The sequence below is a fragment of the Chelonia mydas genome, chromosome 1 (genome assembly GCF_015237465.2).
Source record: "Chelonia mydas isolate rCheMyd1 chromosome 1, rCheMyd1.pri.v2, whole genome shotgun sequence".
Lineage (NCBI taxonomy): Eukaryota > Metazoa > Chordata > Testudines > Cheloniidae > Chelonia > Chelonia mydas.
This window is the reverse complement of record NC_057849.1, coordinates 267,335,202-267,361,158: the sequence shown is the minus strand read 5'-3', so window position 1 is coordinate 267,361,158 and position 25,957 is coordinate 267,335,202. Positions and strand designations below refer to the sequence as shown.

The 25,957-nt window shown below is 42.5% G+C and overlaps 1 protein-coding gene and 2 long non-coding RNA genes across 6 annotated transcripts in view; 2 read left to right on the top strand and 1 right to left on the bottom strand.

The window, feature by feature from the left end:
- Positions 1 to 16: 16 nt before the first annotated feature.
- LOC119564427 lies at positions 17 to 25,103 on the bottom strand. Of its 2 annotated transcripts, none has more exons than XR_005223290.1 (3): positions 24,709 to 25,103; positions 19,788 to 19,899; positions 17 to 1,019 (listed from the first exon to the last, which is right to left on the bottom strand). It is a non-coding gene; the product is annotated as an uncharacterized LOC119564427 (long non-coding RNA). The 2 variants fall into 2 exon arrangements; XR_005223289.2 differs by lacking the exon at positions 24,709 to 25,103 and adding an exon at positions 23,546 to 23,726.
- Positions 7,750 to 18,622, top strand: LOC122465732. Its single transcript, XR_006290756.1, has 3 exons — positions 7,750 to 7,861; positions 11,799 to 11,803; positions 18,582 to 18,622. It is a non-coding gene; the product is annotated as an uncharacterized LOC122465732 (long non-coding RNA).
- The window catches only part of NUDT4 (nudix hydrolase 4), a 52,488-nt gene continuing 50,360 nt past the window's right edge, over positions 23,830 to 25,957 (top strand). The window contains exon 1 of one of the 3 annotated variants that reach the window (XM_037885172.2): positions 23,830 to 24,277. In XM_037885172.2, the coding sequence (XP_037741100.1) occupies positions 24,179 to 24,277 (99 nt within the window). In that variant the 5' untranslated portion in view covers positions 23,830 to 24,178. The remainder of the gene's footprint in view (positions 24,278 to 25,957) is intronic. The other 2 variants (XM_037885154.2, XM_037885162.2) reach the window with 2 other exon arrangements.

The following is a 25,957-nucleotide window of genomic DNA, read 5'->3' as shown; positions in this document are numbered from 1 at the left end:
AAAATCTTAACAACCAGTTCCCTCCTCACCCCACGAGGGGGTTGTGGCCCGGCCCCGCCCCCAGGACTCCTGCCCTGCAGAGCACCCACGGAGTTGGCACCTGCGCACGTAGACATATCCCACGTCACTTAGGCACGTTTGAAAATTTTACCCATAATAAGCAACATTGTACACCTGTCCATCATATCTAAAAATGACATCACAGCATCTCACATATAATAATACATATGTAGGCATGTGTAGGCTCCTGTTGAAGACTTGACATAGCGCTTAGCCCTTTTTTCAATCATTTTTTCATGTCTGTTTTCCCAAAGTGTTTATATTCTTTATTGATAGTTGCTCTCCATTCAGTTCTGTCCTGGGCTGTGTCTTCAAGGTTATCTATATCCATGTCACGCAAGTTGAGATTCTACGTAAGGGCGTCTTTCAAGTGTTTATGTTGACCACTATTTCTGTGCTGTCTGAGTTTCAGCTTACCATAGAGGACTTTTTGTGGGACTCAATCACCACCCATTCTGATAACATGACCTGTCCATCTAAGCTGAGTTTTCCTGATCATTGCCTCAATGCTGGTTGGTTTTGTTCTTTCCAGGATGATAATGATTTACACTTTTGGACCTTCAAAACAGAGCAAACACAGCACATGTGAAATTTTTCAAGTTGTTTGATGTGTCTGGGGTAAATTATCCATGTTTCACGTCTGTATAAAAGAGATGCTCTGACAGCTGAATTGTACCTCAGTTTTATTGACAGTTTGTTGGTATACAGCTGAGTATCCTATAGCGAAGTCTTCGAAAAGCCAGGCTTGCCTTTCAGATTCTATTTGATATTTCTTGATCCAAGCAACTGTCACTTGAGATGGTACTGCCAAGGTATGTAAAGTGATTGATGTGCATTAGTTTTGTACTATCAATGGTGACGTTTGCTCTGTGATAGTGGTTGATGGGACTGTTTGGAAGAGGACTTCGTTTTTTTCCAGACTGATGGTGAGTCCAAACTGTTTAGTTGCTTTTGAGAACCTGTCAAGGATAAGTGGTAGGTCACGTTCACAATCATACACAAAAAGGACTTCACATATGAGTTCCTCGAGGACTTTTGTCTTTGCAATAAACTTTCAGAGACTGAAGAGTTTTCCATCAGTTCTGAACCTTATGTAGATGCCCTTTTGAAGACTGTTAGCTGCATAATTCAGAACAGCTGCAAAGAAGAGACCAAAGAGGACTGGTGCCAGCACACAGCCTTGTTTCAACCCCCTTAAACATGGGAAATTGATTAGAGAGACAACCATCTGACAGTACTTGACCAGTCATGTCTTTGTAGAATTGACATATGATGTTAAATTTGGTGGGCCAGCCAAACTTTCCTAAAATTTTCCAGAGGCCATTTCTACTCACAGTCGTTGAACACTGGTTTTTAGATCAATGAAGACAGCATACAGTTTTGTTCAATGCATTTTTCCTGAACCTATCTCACAATGAAGCATGTCTGTGGTGCTATGACCTGATCTAAATCCATATTGGGTCTCTAGTAGAAGCTTCTCCAATACTGTTTTGACATGTCAGCTGAGCAAAATATAAGCAAGGATTTTACCACCTACAGTGAGATTGCTGAAACTGCCACTGTCCTATAACTGAGCAAAATTATCACTGAAGTCATAGGACTTACCATATTTGTCAGATCAGCAACTGATCTACTCTAATAGTGGCTACTAATTTTACTAAAAGATACTTTATATGGTGTAACAAGAAGACCTGAAGTGGGAAGTTATGGAATAATGTTCCCGTGTGGGAAGATTCATCTCAGTTAAAGAAAAGAGGTTGTCCCTATATTTTCAAGCTTGATTGACATTATTCTATGTTGCTTCAAACGGGTTATTTGTTTTACATTGAAGTTAGAGGCTTTCATTGCCTTGAATGAAGGTGTGAAAAGTGCAGAGTAGTAATTTAAGTTCTTAATTTTGCAAACTATAAAAACCAAATTTTTAAGACATAAAAACCTTTTGTGACAGACTCAGACCAGAAGGATATAACAGAGTAGTAAAAGCTTCAGAATGAGCAGGTCCCTGTTCCCTGGATAGCCAAACAAAGGCTACTCCAGGCTAATTGAGACACCTGATGCCAATTAACCAGTTAAGGCCGTTAGGCTAATGGAGACAGCTGGAACCAATCGAGGTCTCACTCATACGCTTAAAAGCTCTCCTTCCCAGTTCCCTTGTGGGAAGCCCAGGTGAAAGGAGTGGGAGGAGAGGAAGCATTGCTGAACCTTGAGGCAAGGGTGAAGCTGGGAAAAGGGGACCATGGGGAAGTGGCCCTGGGAATTGAAGCAGTGTCAGTGGTGAAGGGAAAATTGCTAACAGCTGCTACCATTAAAGTCCTGGGCTGGAACCTGGAGTAGAGGGTGGGCCTGAGTTCCTGCCCTTCCTCCCCCCCCCCCCCCCCATGCTTTACAGAGATCCCCTTGAGAAGGAAAGCAGACTTTCCTCCAGGCAGGAGGCCAAGCTGCACCTATTGAGCTTTAAGGAGCAACAGAGACTGTGGGTATTCCACCTCCCATACTGGCCTGTGATGAAAGTAGCTCAATAAGCTGTGACCTTTGCCATTATACTGAGAAAGGGAGATCATATTGAGGGCCTCAGTGAGCTTCTGAGGCCACTGAATCCATCTGGAAGCATGGGACCCACCAATACAGGCTTGGAGCTTTGTCACACTTTCCAAAATCCTATTCATATGCAATTTTATTTGGATAAAATGGAAAACAAAGCATTGAAAAAATACAGCAGGCCTAATGCTGTAATTTTGGTGAAGGCAAAATTTTCACTTAAACCAATGAGTGTTACCTGCCTGAAAATACAAGAACTGGATCAATTTATTTTTCTTCAAATACAAATTTAGGTGCCTAATTATGTTGAACATGAATAAGCATACTTATGATGCCCTTGCTTCTAGCCATACCCACTTATATTTGTGGCCAGTTAGGCATCCAGAAGGTTTAAATTTCTTAAGAGCTACATACTGAAAATATTAAAGTGTACACTAATACAATTACACACTATCAGATTGAAAATTTAGACCTCTGTGTCTACAGTTATGTCACTCTTCACTAGTGATGAAGGGCTCTAGATCAGGGGTTCCCAAACTTGGTTTGTGGCTTTTTCAGAGGAAGCTTTGTTTACCTGAGCATCCACAGGTATGGCTCAATGGGAAGGTCAACTAGATTTCACAAAATTGAGTTTTGGAAAGATGAAGTGTGAGTTATGACTGATCTGTAACAAATAATTCTGTACACATGTATAGTCTGGAGTCAATGGGGAGAAGAAGCTGCTGTCCCCCATGCTCCCTCCTTTAATCCCTGGACTACAGGCATGTCTAGTATGAGAGCAGAGAGAACATAGTCAACTGTGTTAAGATTAGACTATGTAACCCATCAAAACAAGCCATAAAAGCAAGGAAATAACCACTTAAATAATGCAACTTTCCCATTTCTCATCCATAATCCACCTTCCAGTTCCCCTTCTCAGCCTCAACTACCCCCCATTACGCCACCTACAGCAGACATATTTCCACCCTTACCCTGAAAAAGGAGTGGGTGCCCTTGAGCTCTGACCATCTTTGTTGGCAATATGTTCCTGTATTGCAACGACAAATGTAGGATTGGGGTGTGCGTCTTTCAAAAGTTATATTGTATACACTTTGAGCTGGGAAAAAAAAGGAGGACATTTTCTGGCAAAACTTGTTTTCAGAACAAACCATTTCAATGTCTCATTTCAAAATGAACCACTGTCTTTTGAAACATTATTTCAAAAATGTCACTTTGAATCACATTTCATTTAGAAATGACAACTTGAAACATTTAACTTGACCCAAATGAATTTTTTTCAGTTTTTCATTTTGGCAAGAAAAAAAAGAATCAGTTTGCATTCAAAAGGAAATGACCTTTTTTCCCCCCAGATTTGTCAGTTCAACCACTGAACAAATAAATACATAAATAAATTTTTATTTGCTCGGCTCTACTTCCTAATTCATGTAACAGGGAACTAAAACACATTCTCTTCTCAATACTGACTGCAACACTATATAACAGCCTGCAGAGGTACTACAAATCAGAATTTGCAGTTTATTGATAGTACAGGAAGGAAAAGTTTGCACACCATGGACAGATTCTGATCTCAGTTTTCCCCACTGGGTGAGGTTGCATTTATGTAAAAGACAGCAGAATTCTACTCCAACCACTGAAATCTAGGCCTAGTTATTCTGAATATAATATTCATTACCTTATGAAGAATTTCTTAAAAAGAAAGTGCTTGAAATATTTATCTAGATTGTTTTAATATTAAAAAGTAATACTATTCATAATAGCTCACTCATTCTGGAATGTGATGTGGTAATCTATACTGTACAACTAGTTACAATTTCTATGATGGCAGAGGCTCTATTGTTATATGTAAATTAGATATCTTCAGGTATCTGTGAGGGCTGTATCATGGTTTGATCATATCCATAAAAGTACACTGAAGTACGCATTTCACAGTAATTATATGCCTTTAAGACTAAGGCTAGTGAAATAGTTTCACAGCTTGAGCCAAAATGATTATATAACAGAGAAGTTGGTAAAACAGTCATTATTTCTAATTATCTTAGAATAAAATTAACATTTTGGTTTAATGCTTGCATATAATATTTAAAATTGTTTAATATGAGAGATGTAATACCAGTGTGCTGCAGCTCACAGTGCTATTATGAAACATAAACATGCATAATTAAGTCTTTGCAACATCATGCTTGTTCTGTGTTACTTTATATAAGAAGTCTGATTCTCAATTTAACTTGATGTACAATCTAATGGCAGCCGTTACATCAAAGAGAATAGGAATGCTCAACTGTTTCTGAATCAGGAGAAAGTATATTTGAAGTTGACACCACAGAATTAGCACGGCACTCTGTAATGCTTTAGAGTGAAAGTGACATTAAGATTAGACCTGGGTGAAATATTTTCCATGAGTAAAAATGTAGTTTCAGTCAACCCAAAATGATTAATGCATTTGTGCTAAGGTCACTGAATAGTTCTGACAAAACTGAGAAGACTGAAATGTTTCAGAAATGTCAAAATGAAACATTTCATTTCAACCTAACTCAAATTTTTTTCTTTCCGTTTCAGGCACTTGGGCAAAAGCAAAGGAGGACTAGATTCATAAAATAGGGAGAAGGGTGGCCACCCTTGTAATCTTTAGCCCAGTAGTTAGGAAACTCACCTGCGTTGTAGGAAATCCAGATTTGATTTCTCCTTCAGGTGGAGATGGGATTTATACTTGGGTCTCCTACATCACAGCAGAGTACCCTAGCCACTGGGCTATGAGTTATTTTGGTATGGCTTTTTCTCACTCTCCTGTTGAAGCTGTTCCACTTCTTATAAGTCATCACTGGAGTAGGGACTTGAATATGGGTCTCCCACATACTCCGTGAGTGCCCTGACCATCAGGCACTAAAGTCATTATACTCTTTGCTGGGCTCAATCACTATTCATTGTCATTCATAATGGCAATAGTCATGGGGACAGAGAAAGAAAGTGAGTGACTCTATAGTCTAATAAAGCAACAAGGTGGGTGGGGTAATATCTTTTACTGGACCAACTTCTAAAGCCTAGTGGTAGCGCACTCTTCTGCACTTTGTGCGACCCATGTGAAAAGAAGAGAAGGAAATTGAACCCAAATCTCCTATGTCCTGGATGAGTTCCCTAGCCACTGGGCTAAAGGTTATAAGGGAGGCCAGGTCTTCCCCTCTCCCCATCATTTAGTTAATCTCATCCACCTTTTGTCAAAATGCCCCAAATCGAAACATTCTGAATTGGGTTTATTTTGACTTGACTTGATCTTTTTTTGACTTTTTGATTCACCAATATTTTTTGAAATTTTTCATTTTTGATTTTACATTAAACAAAACTTCTTTTTAAATCCTTTTTTGGAATTTCTAGCAAACTAAAAATCCATTATTTCTCCAGGTCAACTTATGATCTCTTATATAGGGGTAATACTTACCTACTTGCCACCTCACAATGCTGTTCTCACTGATAACATTAAGCATACTCCTGATTCTGCAACTGGATCAGAGCAGGGAAATATTTGCACTTTCATGGAGCCCCGTTGACTTCAGTAGTGCAAAGATCCACCTGCAAGATCTAAATTACAGGACTGTTTGTTTGTAGAGTGCTATATAAATGCTAATTAGTATTAGAGAAACAATGGAATACAGGTAGATGCAATGGTAACAGAGGTGAGACTGGAGCAGAGATGTGAGACCTAAGAAGTAGGTGAGTAAAGGTGAGAGAGAGAATAACATGGGAGAGAGCCAGGTCCAGACAGTAGTGTGTATGTGTATAGGAGAAGAAATGATGAAGGGATGCTATTTTTCAAAGAAAAAAGACAAAAGAAAAGAGAATGATATGTAGATGGCCAGAACAAACTAGACATGGAATAAGAAAATGGGTATAGAGAAAGAGAAACGTAAAGACTACAAGAAATGCACAGCTTCTAGGTTGTTAAATTTTATTTATGGTATTCAGGATAATTGATTTTTATTAGACTTCCCTGGGAGCATCCCATGGTAAATCTCTGTAAATTCTCCTCTAAATTTGTGTTGTATTGGTCTGGTAATACCATCCACCAGTTTTGGTTCCAAGAGAAACAGAAACCACATAGCAAACATCCTATTTCCAGATCTAGTTCAGCCACGGTCCAAGATAGCAAAAAAACTTATCCTAATAACTGATTTCACAAGACTTCCAACATTCAAAGTAGTACTAATTTTGCAGGATCTTTTTACATTTCTATGATTAGGGTATGAAATTTGGTAATAGCTCATAAGATTTCTGCACTGTCCACTTAATCTTCATTCTGGCTCAGTCTAAGGCAGGGGTGGGCAAACTTTTTGGGCTGAGGACCACATCTGGGTGGGGAAATTGTATGCAGGGCTGGGGCAGGAGGTTGGGGTGTGGGAGGGAGTGCAGTATGCAGGAACAGGCTCAGGGCAAGGGATTGGGGCAGAGGAGGGGTGCAGGGTGTATGAGGGGGGCTCAGGGAAGGGGGTTGGGGTGCAGGAGGGGTGTGGACTGCAGGAGGGGGCTCAGGGCAGGGGGTTGGGGTGCAGGAGGGGTGTGGTGTGGCAGGGAGCTCAGGGCAGGGAGTAGGGGTACAGGGGGCTCAGGGCAGGGGGTTGGGGTGCATGAGGGTGCAGCAGGGGGCTCAGGGCAGGGGGTTGGGGTGCAAGGGGCTTAGAGCAGGGAGTTAGGGGGTGGGGAGCAGGAGGGGTTTGGGCTCTGGCCCAGCGCCACTTATCTAAAGTGGCTCCGGTGCGGCAGCGGCGTGCACCAGGGCCAGGTCAGGCTCCCTGCCTGCCCTGGCCCCACACTGTGCTGCTCCGGGAAGTGGCCAGAACCATGTCCCTGTGAGGCCCTGCGGTGGGGGGGGCCCCCACAGGGCTCCATGCGCTGCTCTTGCCACGCCTCCAGGTACCTCCCCCAAAGCTCCCATTGGATGCAGTTCCCCATTCCCAGCCAATGGGAGCTGCGGGGGGTGGTGCTTGGAGGCAAGGGCAATGTACAGAGCCCTCTGCCCCCACCCCAGGGACGCGGTGCCTGCCGCTTCTGAGAGCGGCACGGGGCCTGCAGCACCACGGGGGGGGCAATCCCATGGGCAAGATCCAAAGTCCTGAGAGGCAGATCCGGCCCGTGGGCTGTAGTTTCCCCACCCTTGGTCTAAGGGCTTGTCTACACTGGCAAGTTACAGCACTACAACTTTCTCGCTTGGGGTGTGACAAAACACACCCCTGAGCACTGCAAGTTCCAGCGCTGTAACGTGCCAGTATAGACAGTGCAATTACAGGACAATGGGATATTTCCAGGCCTCAAGCTGAAGTGACACAGGCTCGTGGAGGTGGGTTTTTTTAGAGCACTGGGAGTCCTCTCTCCCAGTGCTGGTGCCGCGATTACAAAAGCCATGTTAAAGCACTGCCGTGGCAGCACTTTAACGGTGCCAGTGTAGACAAGTCCTAACTGTCAACCCCTATTCTAAATCTAAATTTTTGGTTTAAAATACCATTTCTTTGGCTCATTTTTAATATAGCATCAACTTTTTTTTTCTATCTAATAACAAACCTTGTAAGATACGTCTGCAGAGCGCTCTGCAAAAGGTGGGCTTAGCAGGAAATTCAGGTGGAAACGCTTGTAAAAACAAAACAGATATGCTGTGTTGCAACAGCCCAGCTTTACCAGTCCCTCCCTGTAAGGAGTCTTCATTGTGCAAATAGCAAAGCAATGCAACAAACAATGAACAGTGGGTAGAGCTCGGTCTTCTTTTTCTTTATTTTTCCTCAATCCTATCTTTTTGAAAAACAAAGACCCTGCTAATGGCTAACTTTATGTCTGCAGTAGTGCATTGTTCTTGTCAAGATATTTCTGATGTAAAAAGATGTTTTCTGTAGACTTTGAACCGCACTAAATCTGTTCATTAACTCCTTTATTCGTAAGAACAGTCTCAGGAAAGAGTGTAAAAATCAACAGAAGTCATATTCTTCTATAGCTTGTCTATAGCCTCTACGATACTACCAGAAATTTTAAAAATCACTCCAGAAACAAAAGATGAGAAATAAGGTATGTCTTGCTATCTGTACAGCATGAAAAACAATATAAATGAAGTTTGAGAACGAAGATATATTGGCTGTCGTCATCGTTTAAAAAAAACAGGCCTATCACATTAATCACCTCACTCTTTGAAGAAAGTATTATAAATCCATATAGAGGGATTGATTCTGATGTCTATTGACTACATTAGAAATATTCCTGATTTACACCAGTACAAGCAAGATCAGAATCACACTCCAAACATATACCAAAAAGCAAAGGTTTTTATAAACCATATTTTAGCATTGAGAGCTTGATTCTGCAAGATGAAGAGCACCTTCTAAAGTCTGATTGCCCTGCCGTCCCAGTAGTTTTACTGGCAGTGGAGCATGCTTAGCACCTTGCAAAATCAGGCTAGAGAAGTTTAAAAGGCCTGCTCCTGTTTCCATTGACTTCAAGGAGGCCATGGCTTGGGACCCAAGACAATAGTTTTAGAAAGTCTTGTGATGAATGTGCAATTGCTACCTACAAATACTGAGATGTAGTAATTTTTATGAACACTGACTTGGCCAGAGTGGGCAAGTTACTGTACAACTATGGAGGGTTATTATAATTTCCTGTATTAATGTATTGATCTAACTCAAAATGGGACTGTTGGAAAAATATGCAGGGAAGCAACATAATCGTGCTTGATAAGCAACCCCCAAACAACTGGGGAGGCAATTACAGGACAATGGCAGAAGAGAGCTGTGTCACTTCAGCCTGAAAATATGCCAATGCTGAAACAAAGATCAAAAGTACAGTACACTAAGCTGTTAAACCCTTTTGGGGAAGAAGGAGGGGTCAATTGTCAGGATCTGTCATCAGGACAGGGTTAACTGAGAGAGGCTGGGCGGAGGAGTCTGAAAGAGTTGGGCCTTTAAGGAAAGACAGGCCAGCATGTGGACTGTCTATTTTAAGATGTATTTTCTCTATTTTTTGTTCAAATAGATTATACATTGCATCAAGAAGGCTGTTTGGTCACTGGTTACCACTGCCACTGCTCCAAGAGTATAGGTATGGAACATAGGTCACACCTCCTGAGGTAATCATAGTTAGTACCAGGGGATTGCAGCCTGGGCACAGTTTGAGAGTGGAAGAATATGATTTCATCCAAGAAAGGTGACAGTGTAATGCCTTAGGGGGGTGTCCTCAGAGTCTAGGAAGGGTCAGAGGTGCAGTTAGCCTGAAACGGTGATCAGTATCACCAAACAAATAAATAATCATTAAGAGGTTTATTTGTGGTTTAGCTTTACAAACAGTAACTGTGCATAAAGCCTTCACTTATACAGTGCTTATGCTAGAGACCACCTCAGACTACAGACAATATTGCCAGAGTTGTTGTCATCAGAGGTACTAAAGCTGGAGCTCCATTAAAATAAGGGAAGGGAAACTGCTGGTAGAGATTTCCATGAGGAACTTAACTTCAGACCCTACTCCCCCAGCCTTGATCTGAAATGGCCCTTATTTGTTGGCCTTCAGGGCACACTCCAAAGCCTACTGACTCAGACTTTTGGGAAGTGGGTGGTATTTGTGATAAGGGAACAATGGCGCGCTTATTTTTGGGTTTCAGAGAGAGGAGCAGCTGCTAACTTAATTTTTTTTCTAGGTAATTGTATTTTTCATTTATGCCATGGGCATCTAAGACCTAGCAGATCTACTTAAAATGTGCATTAGAATTCAGAATAAATATGGAACTAATTAATACTTTTCAAAGAATATATGGATGTAAAGTGGGCCTGTTCCCAGTTGTGGTATAATGGGGAAAACAAAATCATAGTAAAAAAATAAACACATAAGATTTCACAGTTGTAAAACCCAAGAGGGGAAATTCTCCAGTATTCATGGAAGGGTCATTATATGTCCTAGTAGTGTGAGGTTTGCAAAAAATATGTTGCAGAGACAGGCTTAAAATGTACCAGTAACAAAGGTCCCTGAAGTTTGACTATACTAACAAAGTTACAGGCTTAACATGTGTTTCATCTTCTGACAGGAGCCTGATCTTGCAAAGTGGGGAGAGGACAAACTTGATACAACAGGTCATTTTCATTTCCAACTACTATGATTCTAAGTGAACTCACAAAAAGAAAAAAGAAAAGGAGTACTTGTGGCACCTTAGAGACTAACAAATTTATTTGAGCATAATCTTTCGTGAGCTACAGCTCACTTCATCCCTTATGCATCCGATGAAGTGAGCTATAGCTCACGAAAGCTTATGCTCAAATAAATTGGTTAGTCTCTAAGGTGCCACAAGTACTCCTTTTCTTTTTGCAGATACAGACTAACACAGCTGCTACTCTGAAACCTGTCATTATACAAGCAAGTGAATTCAGATTCCCTCCCAGTGCCATTGATGGAAAGAGTTAATATTTGTGAGTCATTCAAAATTTAAATGGGGATAGTAACTTATACACGCACTCACACAAAGTACCAAAGAGATCTTACTCTGTAGTTTGAACTAAGGACAAACTTTTGCTTTCTGATATATAGGGTATACCTCTACATAACAGGGATGTCACTAGGAGATTTATGCATGTACATCAGACTACTTGTGTTGAGATCCATCATGTGGATATGTAAGAGCAAAATTTTGCCCTATGACTGCAAAATTCAGTCTAGTCATTCTACAGATAGTGCAAAAAGCTTCTGAAACTGGCCATAATGCAGTTCCCCCCCCACCCCCTCCTGTATATACTAACACTATTAGATGCCATGGTCTTGTGCCTCTATAGGTGAAATTCATGCCACTTGCATGAAGGTTGTGTTTTGTGGCTCTAGAGAGATAGAAAACAGGGACATGAAATCCAGGGGCAAGGTGCGGGGCAAAATGGTAGACTCAGTGTCCCTTATGTCCATTTCTTCTGGGATTTTGAGATGTTATCTCTTTCTCCACAGGCTGGTGAAATTATGGCAGCTGGGAGACTAAGGGAGTTACCCAGCTGTTGAATATCTCTTGAGTACTTCTGTCTTATTGCTATTGATTAACCTGGGGGGCAGGGGTGGAAGGTGCACTTTGTGCCGGGAACTTGTCATCAAGTTTGGCAGGACTCTAGGCTTGTTTACTGGTTTGCTGTTTGAAATCTAGGCTTGGCTGCCCAACCTTCTGGGGTAAATTGCTGACCATCTGGGCTAGATTGCCATGCAGTTAGGTGTGGTAACACCTGATTTCTAGCAGGGCTCTTTAAAGTGAGAGCAGTGAATAGCTCAGTGATTAGAGGCAGCTGAGAGGGTTGAATTACCCATTCCAGCTGGGTGTGGGGTCCAGGCTTTAAAAAACACAGGCTCCCAGTGGCTGGTAAGATAGGTGGCTGGGACACTAAGGGAGGGATTTTTCCCTTAATTTGCAGGTACTTGGAAGAACCTGCAATAGGAGGAAATACACATGTTGCCAACACCACTGTTAGCACTTTCTCTACTTTCATGTGGTGGGGGCGTTGGCAGCGGGGAGAGGAGGGGGAAAGAGGTAAAGGAGAGCAACAGAAGTGATAAAAGGTTTAGAAAACCTGACCTCTCAGGAAAGGTTTGAAAAAACTGGGCACCTTTAGTCTTGGGAAAAGACTGAGTGGGGACTGGATAACATTCTTCAAATATCTTAAGGGCTGTTATAAAGAGGATGGGGATCAATTGTTCTCCGTGTCTACTGAAAGTAGGACAAGCGAGATCTACATTAAATATTAGGAAAAACTTTCTAATTATAAAGTAGTTAAGCACTGGAATAGGATTCAGGGAAGGCTGTAGAATCCCTGACAGTGGAGGTTTTAAAGAACCGGTAAAACAAACACCCATCAGAGATGGTCTAAATATGCATGATCCTGCCTCAGTGCAGGGGGGGCTGAACTAGATGACTTCTGGAGGTCCCTTCCAGCCTTACATTTCTCTGATTATATGTATCCATCTAGGGTGACAACTTCATGTCTTTGGGGCAACATCTTGTGACACCACTGCTGTTTGCAAACAGTATTCCCATCGCAGAGATGCACAGCCTCATTTTCATGAAATGGTGCAGCCATTCCACACAGCTGCTAAACTAGCCAATGCAGCTGTGTGGGGTACTGCAGCCACATGCACAGAGATAGATTTGAAACCTCCCTCCAGGTCTAGTCTCTAGATCAGTGGCTCTCAACCTTTAGGAGTTTGATTTTTGTCTTGCGTACCCCTAAGTTTCACATCACTTAAATGACTTGCTTACAAAATCAGACATAAATACAAACATGGCACAGCACACTATTACTGGAAAAGTGCTTACTTTTTCATTTTTACCATATAATTATAAAATACATCAATTGGAATATAAATATTGTCCTTACATTTCAGTGTATAATATATAAAGCAGTATAAACGGGTCATTGTCTGTATGAAATTTTAGTTTGTACTGACTTAGCTAGTGCTATTTATGTAGCCTGTGTAGTAAGAACAGAGCCTTGTGCACACGCACAGCCAAACATCTGTCAACAGCCTCTTGTAAAACCAGGCAAATATCTAGATGAGTTGATGTACCCCCAGAAAGATCTCTGCGTACCCTGAGGGGTACGTGTACTTCTGGTTGAGAACCACTGCTATAGATTGCCCACAAACTGCTCTTTCATGTCAGTCCCTTGTAGGTTGGCAGAGAGACCAGCTCTGTGGTGTGCTGGGGTACACAGGCACCTGTCTATGATCACTCAGTTAACTTCACCCTATAAAACCCCTAAGCTGGGCTTTAGTGGTATCTTGTGCTGGCCCTCCACACCAAGCAGAATTTGACTGTATGTGCAAAAAGATAAATCACTGTATGAAACAAAGTGATAGTAAATGAACAAAATGAAATAAAAGTGATAGTATCAGGCCACCCAGTGATTTGGCACCAGAGTTTGGAACATATTCAAACATCACCTGCCAGCTCTGCTGCTTGAAAATGCAGCAACAAGCTGATGTGCGTGCCTACCTACTTCCAGATATCTCATAATAAGTTTTAGGCTATCAAAGGCATATCCTTTTGTAATATAGCTTGTTATGACAAAATTCCATAAAAAGCTGATAGGGCAGATGTGATGAGTCTTCCCAGACTCACGCGTAAGCTTGCAAAAGAGTGTTTTGTAGGAGAAAGGTTGTGCTTGACTAAACAAAGTGTGTGTGGGGGGGTCAAAAGTCAACATTTTTGAAGAGAAGCTTTCTGATGAAAACAGCAAAGAAATGAGGTCAATAAATTTTTTATTGCTTTTTCTGCCACCTCACCCCTGCATTAATAATTTTTTTCCAATAATCTGGTTGATGTTTAAAACATAACAATCCTGCAAAACATTATGAGGTGATACAAGAGGTACATTTATTTAGGAGAATTCATCATTATATTCTGTCTACTAAAGTTTGCTTCACAAGTTCTATTGGGTATAATGTGGTTCATCACTGCTTTCCCTGATCTATTGTATAGAGTTCCCATCAACTGTTAAAGGACTGCTGCATTCCACTGTAAAGATGGTTGCATTTCAATGATTCTAGCATTCAATATTTTGCAGCAAGGTGTCCAAAGTTTGCAAAAATCTGGAGATTCTTTGGATGAAAGTATTCAAGAAAAAAATTCCTAGATCAATGCACAGTGTCATTTGATCCACCTTAGTGGGTTTTTCCTCAGTACTCATGGAGACAGGATATAATTTTACTTATGTTTAGTGTGAATCTTTATCCAGTGTATTGTAGTCAACCACCCAGTACATTTCCATTCCATAAATAACCAGACTCCTCTGCTTAAACAAAAAGCGCCCCTCTTTGTTAGGAAAAACCTCACATATTAGATTTCTATAACCTCATATCAGAGAGAAGTTCAAATGCCCTGCCCATTGCCTGGCTACACAAACATATCAACATAAATATAACAAATAAACAAAACAACCTAGCCAAGTAGATTCGCCAAGCTTCCTAGAGAAAAGGAAAGAAATTTGCTCAAGCAATCCTTTGTCACTGGGTCTGTGTATCCTTTATAAGCTCCTCTATTAATAAGAATAGCACCATTGCCTTTCTAAGCATAATGACCTTCTACCAATGACCTTCCAGGGGAGGAAGCTCAACAAGGAAGTTCTCTGCAACTGGGGGCCCAACCTGGATGGGACAGGTCTTTATTTTGATATTGCTGGCAGCTTTTACAGAGCAAGGTTGGCTTCAGCCCCTGCCTCCAAAGAGAGACCATTAATCTCTTCCTGCCCTGGTCTGGGGTAGGGTTCATTCACCCCATCAGAAGAATTTTCTTGTAATGGTGCTTCCTCCTACAAGTTTTCTTGTACGGGGGTACAGGCTGGCACAGGGACACATCTGCATGCTTCACGGCTCTGCTTGGTATTATATGTCTTTCGAGAGGATGTAAAAAACTCAATAGCTAATGCTAGACACAAGACTGGTGTCATTAGAAGAAGCACATTTGGTGCCCAGCTCATTGATTGGTTTCTGTTCTAAATCATACTATATTGTACAAAATTCTGGAAATCCAAACTATGAGTGCATTACTGGTGTAAATTAGTGTAGGAGATTGGTGCTCTGGAGCATGAGGGACAATCTTCAACAAAAAGAGGGCTAATTTCCCTGTCTGATCCATTTGGTCACTGGAGCCTTATCATATAAGTTTTTGGCATTGTGTCCTGCCCAAAAGGATTATGTATGTACCAGCATTTTCTACATTTCCATATTTTGAGGTGTACTCTCTTCCCTCCCTCCCCCTGCATTACCTGTTTAGAGCAGGATTATCCCTTACCCTATGCACCTGCATAGGAGAGTAAGGGGCATAAAATTAATCCTGAGTGTGAACTACCTACATCATGGGTCACAGTATGGGATGGGTCACAGTATGGGTCCACTGAGCTGCTACAATGGTACCAATGGTTTTTCAGACTGAACATGAATCTGCAAAATACTGGATTCATATCAGGAAATGTTACTAAATTAGTAATACAATACACCGAAAACACCTATTCCCCACCGCTGATCCATCCCCAACATGCCCACTATGCTAGGGATTGGAACAAAGCTATTACGTCAGATCTACACCAGCTTGGGAGGCCTCCTATACAGGGGATATTGCTGGGGACTGTTTCTCCCCTTTCAAGAACCATTTATGTCATCAGCAGAGTACAAAGGGGCCATAAGGTAACTAACAATGAGGCCCATTACTCACCAAAATATTTTTCAGTATTTATCCAGTTGTTTTATGGATAAATAGCATCTGAAGTATCTTGTGACATTTTTAAGAGAGTAGCTATCTTCACAGGAATACAATGATTATAATTTTCAGTAACAGAATCACAGAACTATCACCCAGGCCGTTTGACCTGCCTCTCAATAACAAATTGGCTGGAGATATGATTATTAACAACTGCAATGGTTCAGCCTGAATAAAAGTGATGATATGCATACTGGAAGTTCAATCCACATATCTGGTAAACCTGTACATTTGAATTTAAAAAAAATATTTTTCTAGTATATTAGATTCAAGAAAACAGATTGTAGATCTGGGGCTAAGGAACATAGGATCTAGTATTAAAAACTGCTTTAATGGGGAGTAATAGTTGGAAATAAATATTTACTAGTTTCCTATGTTGCATGTTAATTAAAGAAGCACGTGTGTGTTTCTTGGTAGGCTTCTCTGATGGCAGTGGCATTTACAAAGGTTGTAAGTCTAATGTTGGCACATTCATAACTGGTGAAAGCATCATAGAGATTCTCTATTTACAGTGAAAATAGATTGGCATTTCTCTTGATCACTTCATCAGGGCTAACACAAAGTGGCATTATTAAATCTCAGAAGAAACATCACCCATTTCATTTGTAACGTGGGAAAGGTGAACTGTGTTAAAATAAGAACCTAGCTAATGAATCTTTGCTCTTCCCTCACTCTGAACCTTTTTTTTAAGATAAAAAAAAATACAGTTTAAGGCTGTGTCCTGGCATAGAAAAGGAGATAAAAGTTCCGCAATATGACTGTCTAGTTGACCTTCCCATTCCTGATCACTACAATTCTTGGTAAATTTTATTGATATGATTACAGGGCAGCCTCTTTACTGGGTTGTGATGCAGCTGAATTAGGATATAGTATTCTCTGAGGCATTCAGTGTGCTCCAAAGAGGTTGTTCACCTCTGGACCATAGCATTTCTGTGGCAGTCTAACTGATGACATACCAAAAAGAGTTATAATCATGAAGGAACAAATGGCAATTTAGCATGAAGACAGTTAAAAACAATGAGATCTAATTAATCTGACTCACTGATTTGAGAACAAAGTTGGGCTTTCTCTGTTTTCAGGATAAATGGTAAACAAATGACTAAAGCACCTCCAACACAAATATCTTATTTTTATTAATCATAATAAACTACATGAGTGCAAAATATATTTTTTTCTGGTATCAATTCCCAGAACACAGTTATTCAACCCTGCAGTTTCTAATCTGGGCAATAAAATGTAGGTCAAAATTCAGAAAACCTGCGTCTGTAAATTTTTAAACCATTTCTTCAATCTCAAGGAAGAAAAGGTTTGCTCATAGTCACACCAAGGTAAACTTTGCTTCACTCAAGATTTTAGTTAAAACTAGTTGGAGATCTATTTTTGTTTGATTACCAAGGCTTTTTGAACCTTTGTTACATCATCATTACATATAACATTGTGTAAACTAGTTCTAAATAAATTTGAATTCAAGGTGTCCAATTTTACTTTATAACCAAATCATTATGTTATTGTAAGAGCTCCAAACAGAGACACTTTAATAAAATATTATTTTGAATCATTACGAAGTTGAAATACAAGTGACAGATACTGTGACTGCATGGTAGTATACAATGTATAACCATTATTTACTTTATTTCTTTTAAAATATGCCATAAGGGCTCCACATTACAGCTACTGGTTTAAAATTCTAAAGTTTAATGATATGTAATTCTAAATAACATGGCCTTTTTACAATTACAAGACCATAAAATGGTCAAAACTTGTAACTTTAAAAAAAATAGACTTTAAAGATTACAAAATCTATAATAATTTCAGATTTCCATCCGTAATGGAAGCCACATCACTCCAGACATTTAAAACTAGACCATGATGTTCAAAAATCATGACTCAGGCTCCTCAAAACTGTGTAATTTTAAAAAAGAAATGTGTTCTTACTTCCCTTCTGTTTTTTTGAACCTTTAGTATATGCTTGGGTCACATTTTCAAGCTTTTTTCCACAACTAGAAGGGTTAGAAACTTTTAAATGAAAGCCTAATCACAAGCCTCTCGAAACTAAGGCTTCTGGGAAAACACAAAAACTATGAGACTCATGATTAAATCATAAGAATTGGCAACACTGACTGGACAAAACACAGAAGAATATACTGTTGCTGCTTTAGAAAGGATATGGACTAGATGAGGTAATAGGTCTTTTCCATCTCTAGCTACTATGAATCTAAAGTTTAAAAGGAATTACACACATTGTTATCCTGCTTCTCTGAATGCATCATCTTGCAGGATTCTTATTCCTGGCTCTTATCTCATCAATACAATATTAATGGAACTACCTAGTTTTTAAAGTTTTTTGACCCTGAAGGGCAGGGAGTTCTCTTGCTGGCATAGATAACGCAGCTCCCCAAGAGGTGGTAGCTAGATCAATGGAAGAATTCTTCCGTCAACCTAGCCAAATCTATACCAGAGCTAGGTCACCTTAACTACGTCTCTCGGGTGTGAATTTTTCACACCCCTGAGCAACATAACTAGGTTGACCTAAATTTTAGGTGTAGACCAGGCCTAAGAATCCTGCAAGATTATCTTTTTAGAAAAGCAGAATGACTCAGGTCCCTTAATTACCTGAGTAATTATGTTGAACACAGTGGGACTACTCATGTATCTGAAGTTAAATACCTTATTGAATTGGGGTAGGGGACAAAAGTAAGGGCTTGGCTACACTCACATTTTATAGCGCTCTAACTTGCTGGCTCAGGGTTATGAAAAATCACCCCCCTGAGCGCAGCAAGTCACAGCGCTTTAAAGTGCCAGTGTAAACAGGCTCCGGCACTGGGAGCCGCGCTCCCAGCGCTCAGAGCTAATCCCCTCATGGAGGTGGATTACCAGGAGCACTGGGGGAGCTCTCTCCCAGCACTTGCGCGCGACCACAGTCACAGTTCAAAGCGCTGCTATGGGAGTGCTCCCGTTACAGCGCTTTGAAGTTTCCAGTGTAGCCAGGCCCTAAAGTTACCATCTGAGGAGGATTCCAACTCCTGGAGCTCAAGGGGTGTCCCAAAAGAACATGTGAGCACAACTGCTATGCTAACAGTCTATACAGGAAAACTTTTTACATATACACAGAAAGAGACTATGTACACGCTATGTTTATCTATACTACATTAAAAAACTATGTAAAGAGAATGTTATGGTTGCCAAGTCAATGAATGGGTAATTACTCAATATTTCTTTCTATTCTCCTCATTCAACACGTAGAAACAGGCAGGCTTGTCTCCACTACAGAGCCTTTGGGGTAGAGCTATGCCAGCAAAGCCTCCTGATGGAGATGCAGCAAATGCTGGCAAAGGAGTTCTTCTACCCATGTAGCTATCCCACCTCATTGATTCCAAGGCCAGAAGGACCATTGTGATTATCTAGTCTGACTTCCTATATAACACAGGCCATAGAACTTCCCCAAAATAATGCCTAGATTATATATTTCAGAAAAACATCCAATCTTGATTTTAAAATTGTCAGTGATGGCTAATGTTAGCTATGCAGACAAAGGCACTCTTCTGTTAGTATAGTTGTGTATCTACTCTAGGGGTTCTACTGGCATAGATATGTTGCTTAGGGGGTGTAAATTTCTCTCCTAGCTGCCATAGCTATGCTGGCAAAACTTTGTAGGGCAGACACAGCCCTTATTTACCACAGACCTTCAAACCCTGCACTGAATACAAAATTAATTACCTCATGGGAATTTCTAAGGTGCTTTCACTATAGTATCTGAGTACTTCACAAATATTGATGAATTTATCTTCACAATGCCCCTGTAAGGTGAGGTGGTTTTAACACCCATCCATACCCTTTTACAGTGGGAGAATGGAGACACAGAGAGATTGAGGCCCAAAACTGTCAAAAGTATGCATTAAACTTGGATAGACAGCTTAAGACATCTAAGGCTCTGATTTTCCAGAGTACTTACCATTTTAATAGGACATTATATGCTCAAAATACAGTGTCAATTGACTTCAGGTGAAGTTGTGAGTGCTCAGCACTTCTGCAAATCTGACCTCAGGTGTTTCATGTTCAACACTCTGAAAATGAGGAACACACAATTAGTGGCTAACTGTGAAAATTTTGGCTCAACTTGCTAAGACTAGTATTCTCATAGGAACTCTGTTGCAGAGGCAGGGATAGAGTCCAATTCTCCAGGCTTGCATTCAGCAGCTTTTGCAACAAATGATAAAGGGGTACTAGAGCCAACAACCTTATTCACTACACAGTCCTGATTCATACCCAGCGTAGGTCCATCCTGTGCACTGAGTGTGCAAAAAATAGCACACAATCATGTAATTAAATACTGAATCATAGTGCATGCTGCATAAGCAACCTTAATGCTGGTATTTTCCAACTTTTGAGTCTTTGACTTTGCAAACTTAATGTTATTTTAATGTTTTATTTGTTTATTTTGGGTTTACTTTCCTAAGTTTCTTAGAAAACAAACTGAAAAAACAGAAATCTGATCATGTGGATCCCAAACTTAAGGCATCAGCAGGGTTTGGACCTTTAGATTCACAGCATAGATTTCTGCCAAGGGAGCTAACAGAGTAACTGATAGTAGTCCTAGGCTGTTATTCTATTCATGCCCCTGCCACTAGAGCAGTGGTTCTCAACCAGGGGTCTGTGTATCCAGCTACTTTGCACTAAGAGATATAAAATGGCTGAAATGGAACCAAGACTCAATCTATCTATTTTAGGGTTTTATACTTCTGCCCATCACTGTAGTAGCCAAACACCTTCCACATAAAATCAATAATAATACAGTAGTCCCCATGGGAGTTCATGCAGTTGTTAGTTCTTTCCCCTTTTGGGGGTAAAAACCTCCATTTCAGGTAAGTTTTTGTTTGCTTGTTTTTAGGGATTATGGAGTAGAAGAAGGTGTCAGTATAGTGAGTGTAAAATTCTTACGGTGACTTTTTCAAAGATGAAGGTTTTGCAACATTTCATGAAGACAGTCAATCTGCACTGCCTGATTTCCTCTGCAAATTCAGTGCAGAGCCAGACTGCCTTGATTAAAAATGTTTTGTTCTGAGTTCTCATATGCTTCATCCTGGACTTTGTGATCTTCATTGGACGAGAAGAATGCAGCTGTAAGGCCAAATCCTAATAGTAATGCTATGTAAATGTGTAGAGAGAGCAGCATGAAGCTGTTTTGAAGATGTCTGTGTAAAGAACTTCCTTGGGTTAGGCAGTGATGGTCTTGCCTCAAATCAAGTGAACCTGATGATTTTAGCAGCTGATTCAGGATTTTTGAGTACTTGAGATTGACAATACTGTGCCACTCACAGCAAATTGTTCAGATCTTCCCACTTCCTTCTACATACTTTGATCAAAGTGAAATAGTTAATGCTGACATTTGAATTACCACTAACAGGCATCTATATTAACACCCATCCAGATGACTGGCCAGCTCACACTTCTCTGAAGAATTATTAAATCAGCATAGTATTACTAGAAAGGGTTTGCCTGTATAGCTATATTGGTAATTCCTCCTTTTGTGTAGACGCATGGGCTACACCAGTTCCCCAAAGAAAACTTAACTGGCAAAAGCATTTTGCTGGTACAACTGCATCTACACGAGGGCTTTTGTCTGTATAAATATGTCATAAAAAACACACACCATAAGAGACATTACTGGCCAAAGTTTATAGAGTAGATCAGGCCTCAGATAAAACCAATGGCATGATGTTTCCGCCAGTTTGCAGAATTGTAATAATTGAGGTTGGTCTACAGCAAGAACTTGCCCCAGTTTAACTAAAATCAGATTTCAAATTGATTTAGGGCTTGTCTACATGGGGAAGTTATACTGGCGTAAGGTAGGGTATGAATTTAAAGTTCTATAGTTATACTGGTATATCTCCCTGCCTGAACACTCTTATTCTGGAATCAGGCTATGCTAGACTACGGATTTTACAATGGCACAGCTGTACTGCTACAGCTGTGTCGCTGTAAGGTCTCCTATGTAGCTACTTTATGCCAGGAGGAAAAAGCTCTCCTGCCAGCAAAATTAAACCTAAGAAGCAGAGGTAGTTATGTCGGCAGGAGAGCATCTCCCGCCGACATAGTGCTGTCCACACCGGCACTTTTGTCAGTGAAACTTTTGTTGATTGGGGGATGTTTTTTTCACACCCCTGACTGACAAAAGTTTTACCAACAAAAGTGCTAGTGTAGACATAGCTTAAGTCTAGTGCCTTTTTCCAGTTTGGCTTATGTCACTTTGAAAGTGTTTTAAACTAAGGGCTTGTCTACACTTAAAATGCCGCAGCTCCACCACTTTAGCACTTCAGTGAACTTTCCTGTCGTCCTTGCATTTGATCTTAGCCAAAAGGCCGAGAAGCCCTGAGTCTACACCGGGGCTTAGACCAGTTTAACTGCATCACTTGGGTGTGGATTTTTCACACCTGGGAACAACATAGTTATATTGACTTAATTTCCTAGTGTAGACCAGGCCTTAGAGCATGGCTACACTTGGAGATGTAGAGAGCTTTGAGTTAAACCAGCCTTTGTAGAGCACAGTAGGGAAGGCGCTGCAGTCTGTCCACATGGACAGCTTCAATCACTCTGGCGTGGCCACATTTGCGGCACTTACAACGGCATTGGGAGTGGTGCATTATGGGCAGCTATCCCAGCATCCAAGTGGCTGCAAGGTGCTTTTCAAATAGGGGTGATGGTGGAGTGTGACAGGGAGTGTGTTGTGTGGATGTGAGGGGAGAGAGAGTGGGTTTTTGGGGGGCTGAGAGCATGTCAGCATGCCGTCTTGTAAGTTCAGACCCCCCTCATTCCCCTGCCTCGCTCTCTCACACACAGCATTCCACAGTAATGGTTGCTTTGTCTCGGAGGAGACAAGCAGCTGGCTGTCAGAAACAGAGCTTTCAACGGGCATTTCTGCATTCCTACAGCTGATTCCAAACAATGACAAGAATGGCCCCTTGTTTTAAGGGGATTATGGGACATTTCCAGAGGCTGATCAGAGCGCAGTAAAGCAACACCTTGTTCACACTGGCGCTGCGGCTCTCCAGCGGGGGTGCAGCAAACGTTATTCCACTCGCCAAGGTGGAGTACCAGGAGCGCTGTAGCCGCAGAGCCAGAGCGCTCTACGTGTCTTGCCAGTGCGAATGGGTAGTGAGCTAGTGCACCCGGGGTTCTTTATTGCGCTATAACTCGCAAGTGTAGCCAAGCCCTTAGCCAAAAAAGCCACGCTTATTCCAGAATAAGAGTGCTCACATGGGAGAGTTATACCAGTATAGCAGTTTAACTACTAGTATAACTGGAAAAAGCTTGTGTAGACAAACCCTTAGTTATTCCCGTGCAAACCCTTAAATGGGCAGCCTGACATCAGTTTGCCCGACTTATCTTTTTTAGGCCTGGTCTATGCTTAAAATTTTTGCCAGCGTAGCTAAGACAGTCGGAGCATGATCAACCCCAGTCAACACAACCCTGCTAGCAAAAGCCCTAGCACCCACAAAGTTATATTGGCAAAAAGAGCCCTCCCCCCAACACAGCTCCTTGCATGCCAGGAACTTGCACAGGAGTGAATCTACAGCTCAGGGGTGCTGAGAGCCATTGACCCAAACTGTAAACCATGTATATGATGGAAACTACTTCAAGCCAAGGGTTGCGGCAGCATCCCTACTTCCAGCACTTATGCTATAGCTAAACCACTAAGTAGACCCGGCCTACCGGTTGACTAAGCAGAGAGAAGGATGGGCCACATCCACCAGTGCCTCGGTCCCTGCTCTGCACTCAGGACACCATCCAGTGACGGACTGGCCTCTCCCTCCAGCTGCCACTCATCGCTTCCAGCCAGCGCTACTACGCCCCGCCCTCCCCTTGTGCTCCAGCTCTGCTCGCCTCCCCCCGCCTCGCCAGCCCCGCCCGCCTCTGAGCTCCCTCCCCCTCCTCTCTCTCTCTCTCACGCGCGCGCGCTCCGCTCCCCCGCCCCTCCCCAGGCCTGGCGGCGCCTGCGCAGTGCGGCGGGGAGGCGGTGGCGCGCGGGGGGCCGCGCGGGCGCAGGAATGTGCGTTACAGTTAAATAGTGGGCGCAGGGGCTACCGCCGCGGCGCTCGGAGCCGGGCAGCGCAGGGAGGCGGCGGTGGGGAGCCGCTAGGCTGGCCAGGGCAACGGGCGGGCTCCATGGCGCGGCTCCCTAGGCGGTAGCAGCAGCGGTGGCGCCGGCGCCTCGCTCCTGTGAGAGACGCTTCCCCGCCGGGACCGAGCGGAGCTTGGCCGCGGCCGGTGCCGGGCGGAGCGGGGCCGCGTCTGCCGGGCGCGCCGGGGCTTGGGGCGGGCGGCGGCCGGGGCACCTCCGCCTCTATGATGAAGCTGAAGCCGAACCAAACGCGGACCTACGACCGGGAGGGCTTCAAGAAGCGGGCGGCGTGTCTGTGCTTCCGCAGCGAGCGGGAGGACGAGGTGAGCGGCCCGGGGCAGCGGCGGGGCAGGGCCGTGAGCTGGGCACTGGGGTGGGGCGGGGGCCGGGGCTGGTTCCCCACGCCGGAGCCAGGCTGCGGGGCTCCCATCTCCCGTCCCCGCCGGTCCCTTTGTCCCGCGCGGGGTGTCGGGGGAAGGGGCTGTTCCGTGGGGAGTCCCGCTCTCTTTCCACTTCCCTGGCCCCGGGGCAGGGTAGCGGCAGCCGCATGGCTGGGTGCGAGACGCCGTCCCTCCCAGGCTCCGCGGTGCTTGCCTAAGGCCCGATCGGATCGCTTTGCGGTCTAGGGCGCCGGTCCTAGCGCGGCGCTTCGCCCGGGGCGCTGGGAGGCGGGCGGCCAGCTCCGGGTTTCAGACAGAACATGTCCCGGTGACGCTGTGAAGAAAGGTTGCGGGGGGGGGGGGAGGTCTCAGACCTCTCGGCTGTTGTACGGTGAATGGGGGCTAAAAGCCGTCTGTTCACATCACTGGTTCCGCGCATGTGGCAAAAGCGGCATCATCTCGGCATAACCCGTGCGCATCGCCCTCCCGGGCGTCTCGTTCCACTTGCGCACCCGTCGGGCTCCAGCAGGCGAAGAGATGTCTCTCTTTCAAAGTATAACGTAGCGAAACATCACTTCGATTACTTTCTTTCATGTGTTTCAACTTCATTATTTCGGGGGACAGATATTTGGGACTGTCACCATTTTATAATCAACAAACCCAGCGTGTAAAGCGGAGTGCTGACAGATAGGCGGCACCAGCTCTGCTTTGTGACCAGAATCGTTATAGTGGGCGAAAACGGTTTCTCTGAATCTATTGTTTTTTTAGTTTGTAGGCGATTTAGAATTATGACTTGACTGTACAGCAGTCTTCGTGCTGACGTTAACCAGAACATGATTAGCTTACAGTAACTTCTTAAATGCTGACTTTCTCTTAATTAAATGTATATTCATTATTTGCACTTTTTTACCAAACATTTGGTAAGGGGATTTGTAATTTAACAGATTGTACTGCATATATTTGAAGATGAGGCATGCTTGGTATGTGACAACATAGTGTTATGATGAATTTGGGATAAACCTGATTGTGCCCTTCTAGTGAATTTGTGTAGTTGTCTTGGATTTTTACTTGTCATTGAGAGAACTTTGAGTCTTTAGCACAGAGTTTTGTGGAGAATGAACACTTTACAGTTTAAAAATATTGCATAGACATTTTCTACATTGCACTGAATTTTAGAGGAAAGTTGAAATGGTGAATTTAATGTGAGCAGGGTCTTATGTTGAAGCAAATATAGGTCACAACAAAGTTCTGTACCCTTAATCAAGGTCAATTGCACAGGCAGTCGTTTAAGAACTTTTTTTGATGGTTGCATTGCACAATGTAATTGGACATTATCTGTGACTTGGAAACATGAACACTAGAAACTTGAGTTAATATTGTTTTTAAATAATTAAAATGGTCATGAAACTTATCTACCAGAAATTTAAGACTTGGATGTTCCCCCCCTTCATCTGCATATGGGAAGATGTCTTTTCTAAAGATACCATCTTGCAGGTTTCTTATTCCTAGGACATGGCACCTTAGTTTGAGACAGCAGAAGTTCCTTATCAGAGTATTGACCCTTGAGGTCTGCAATAGCTGGGGAGGCTATCCTAACTTCTGGACATTCCACTCAATTCCTCC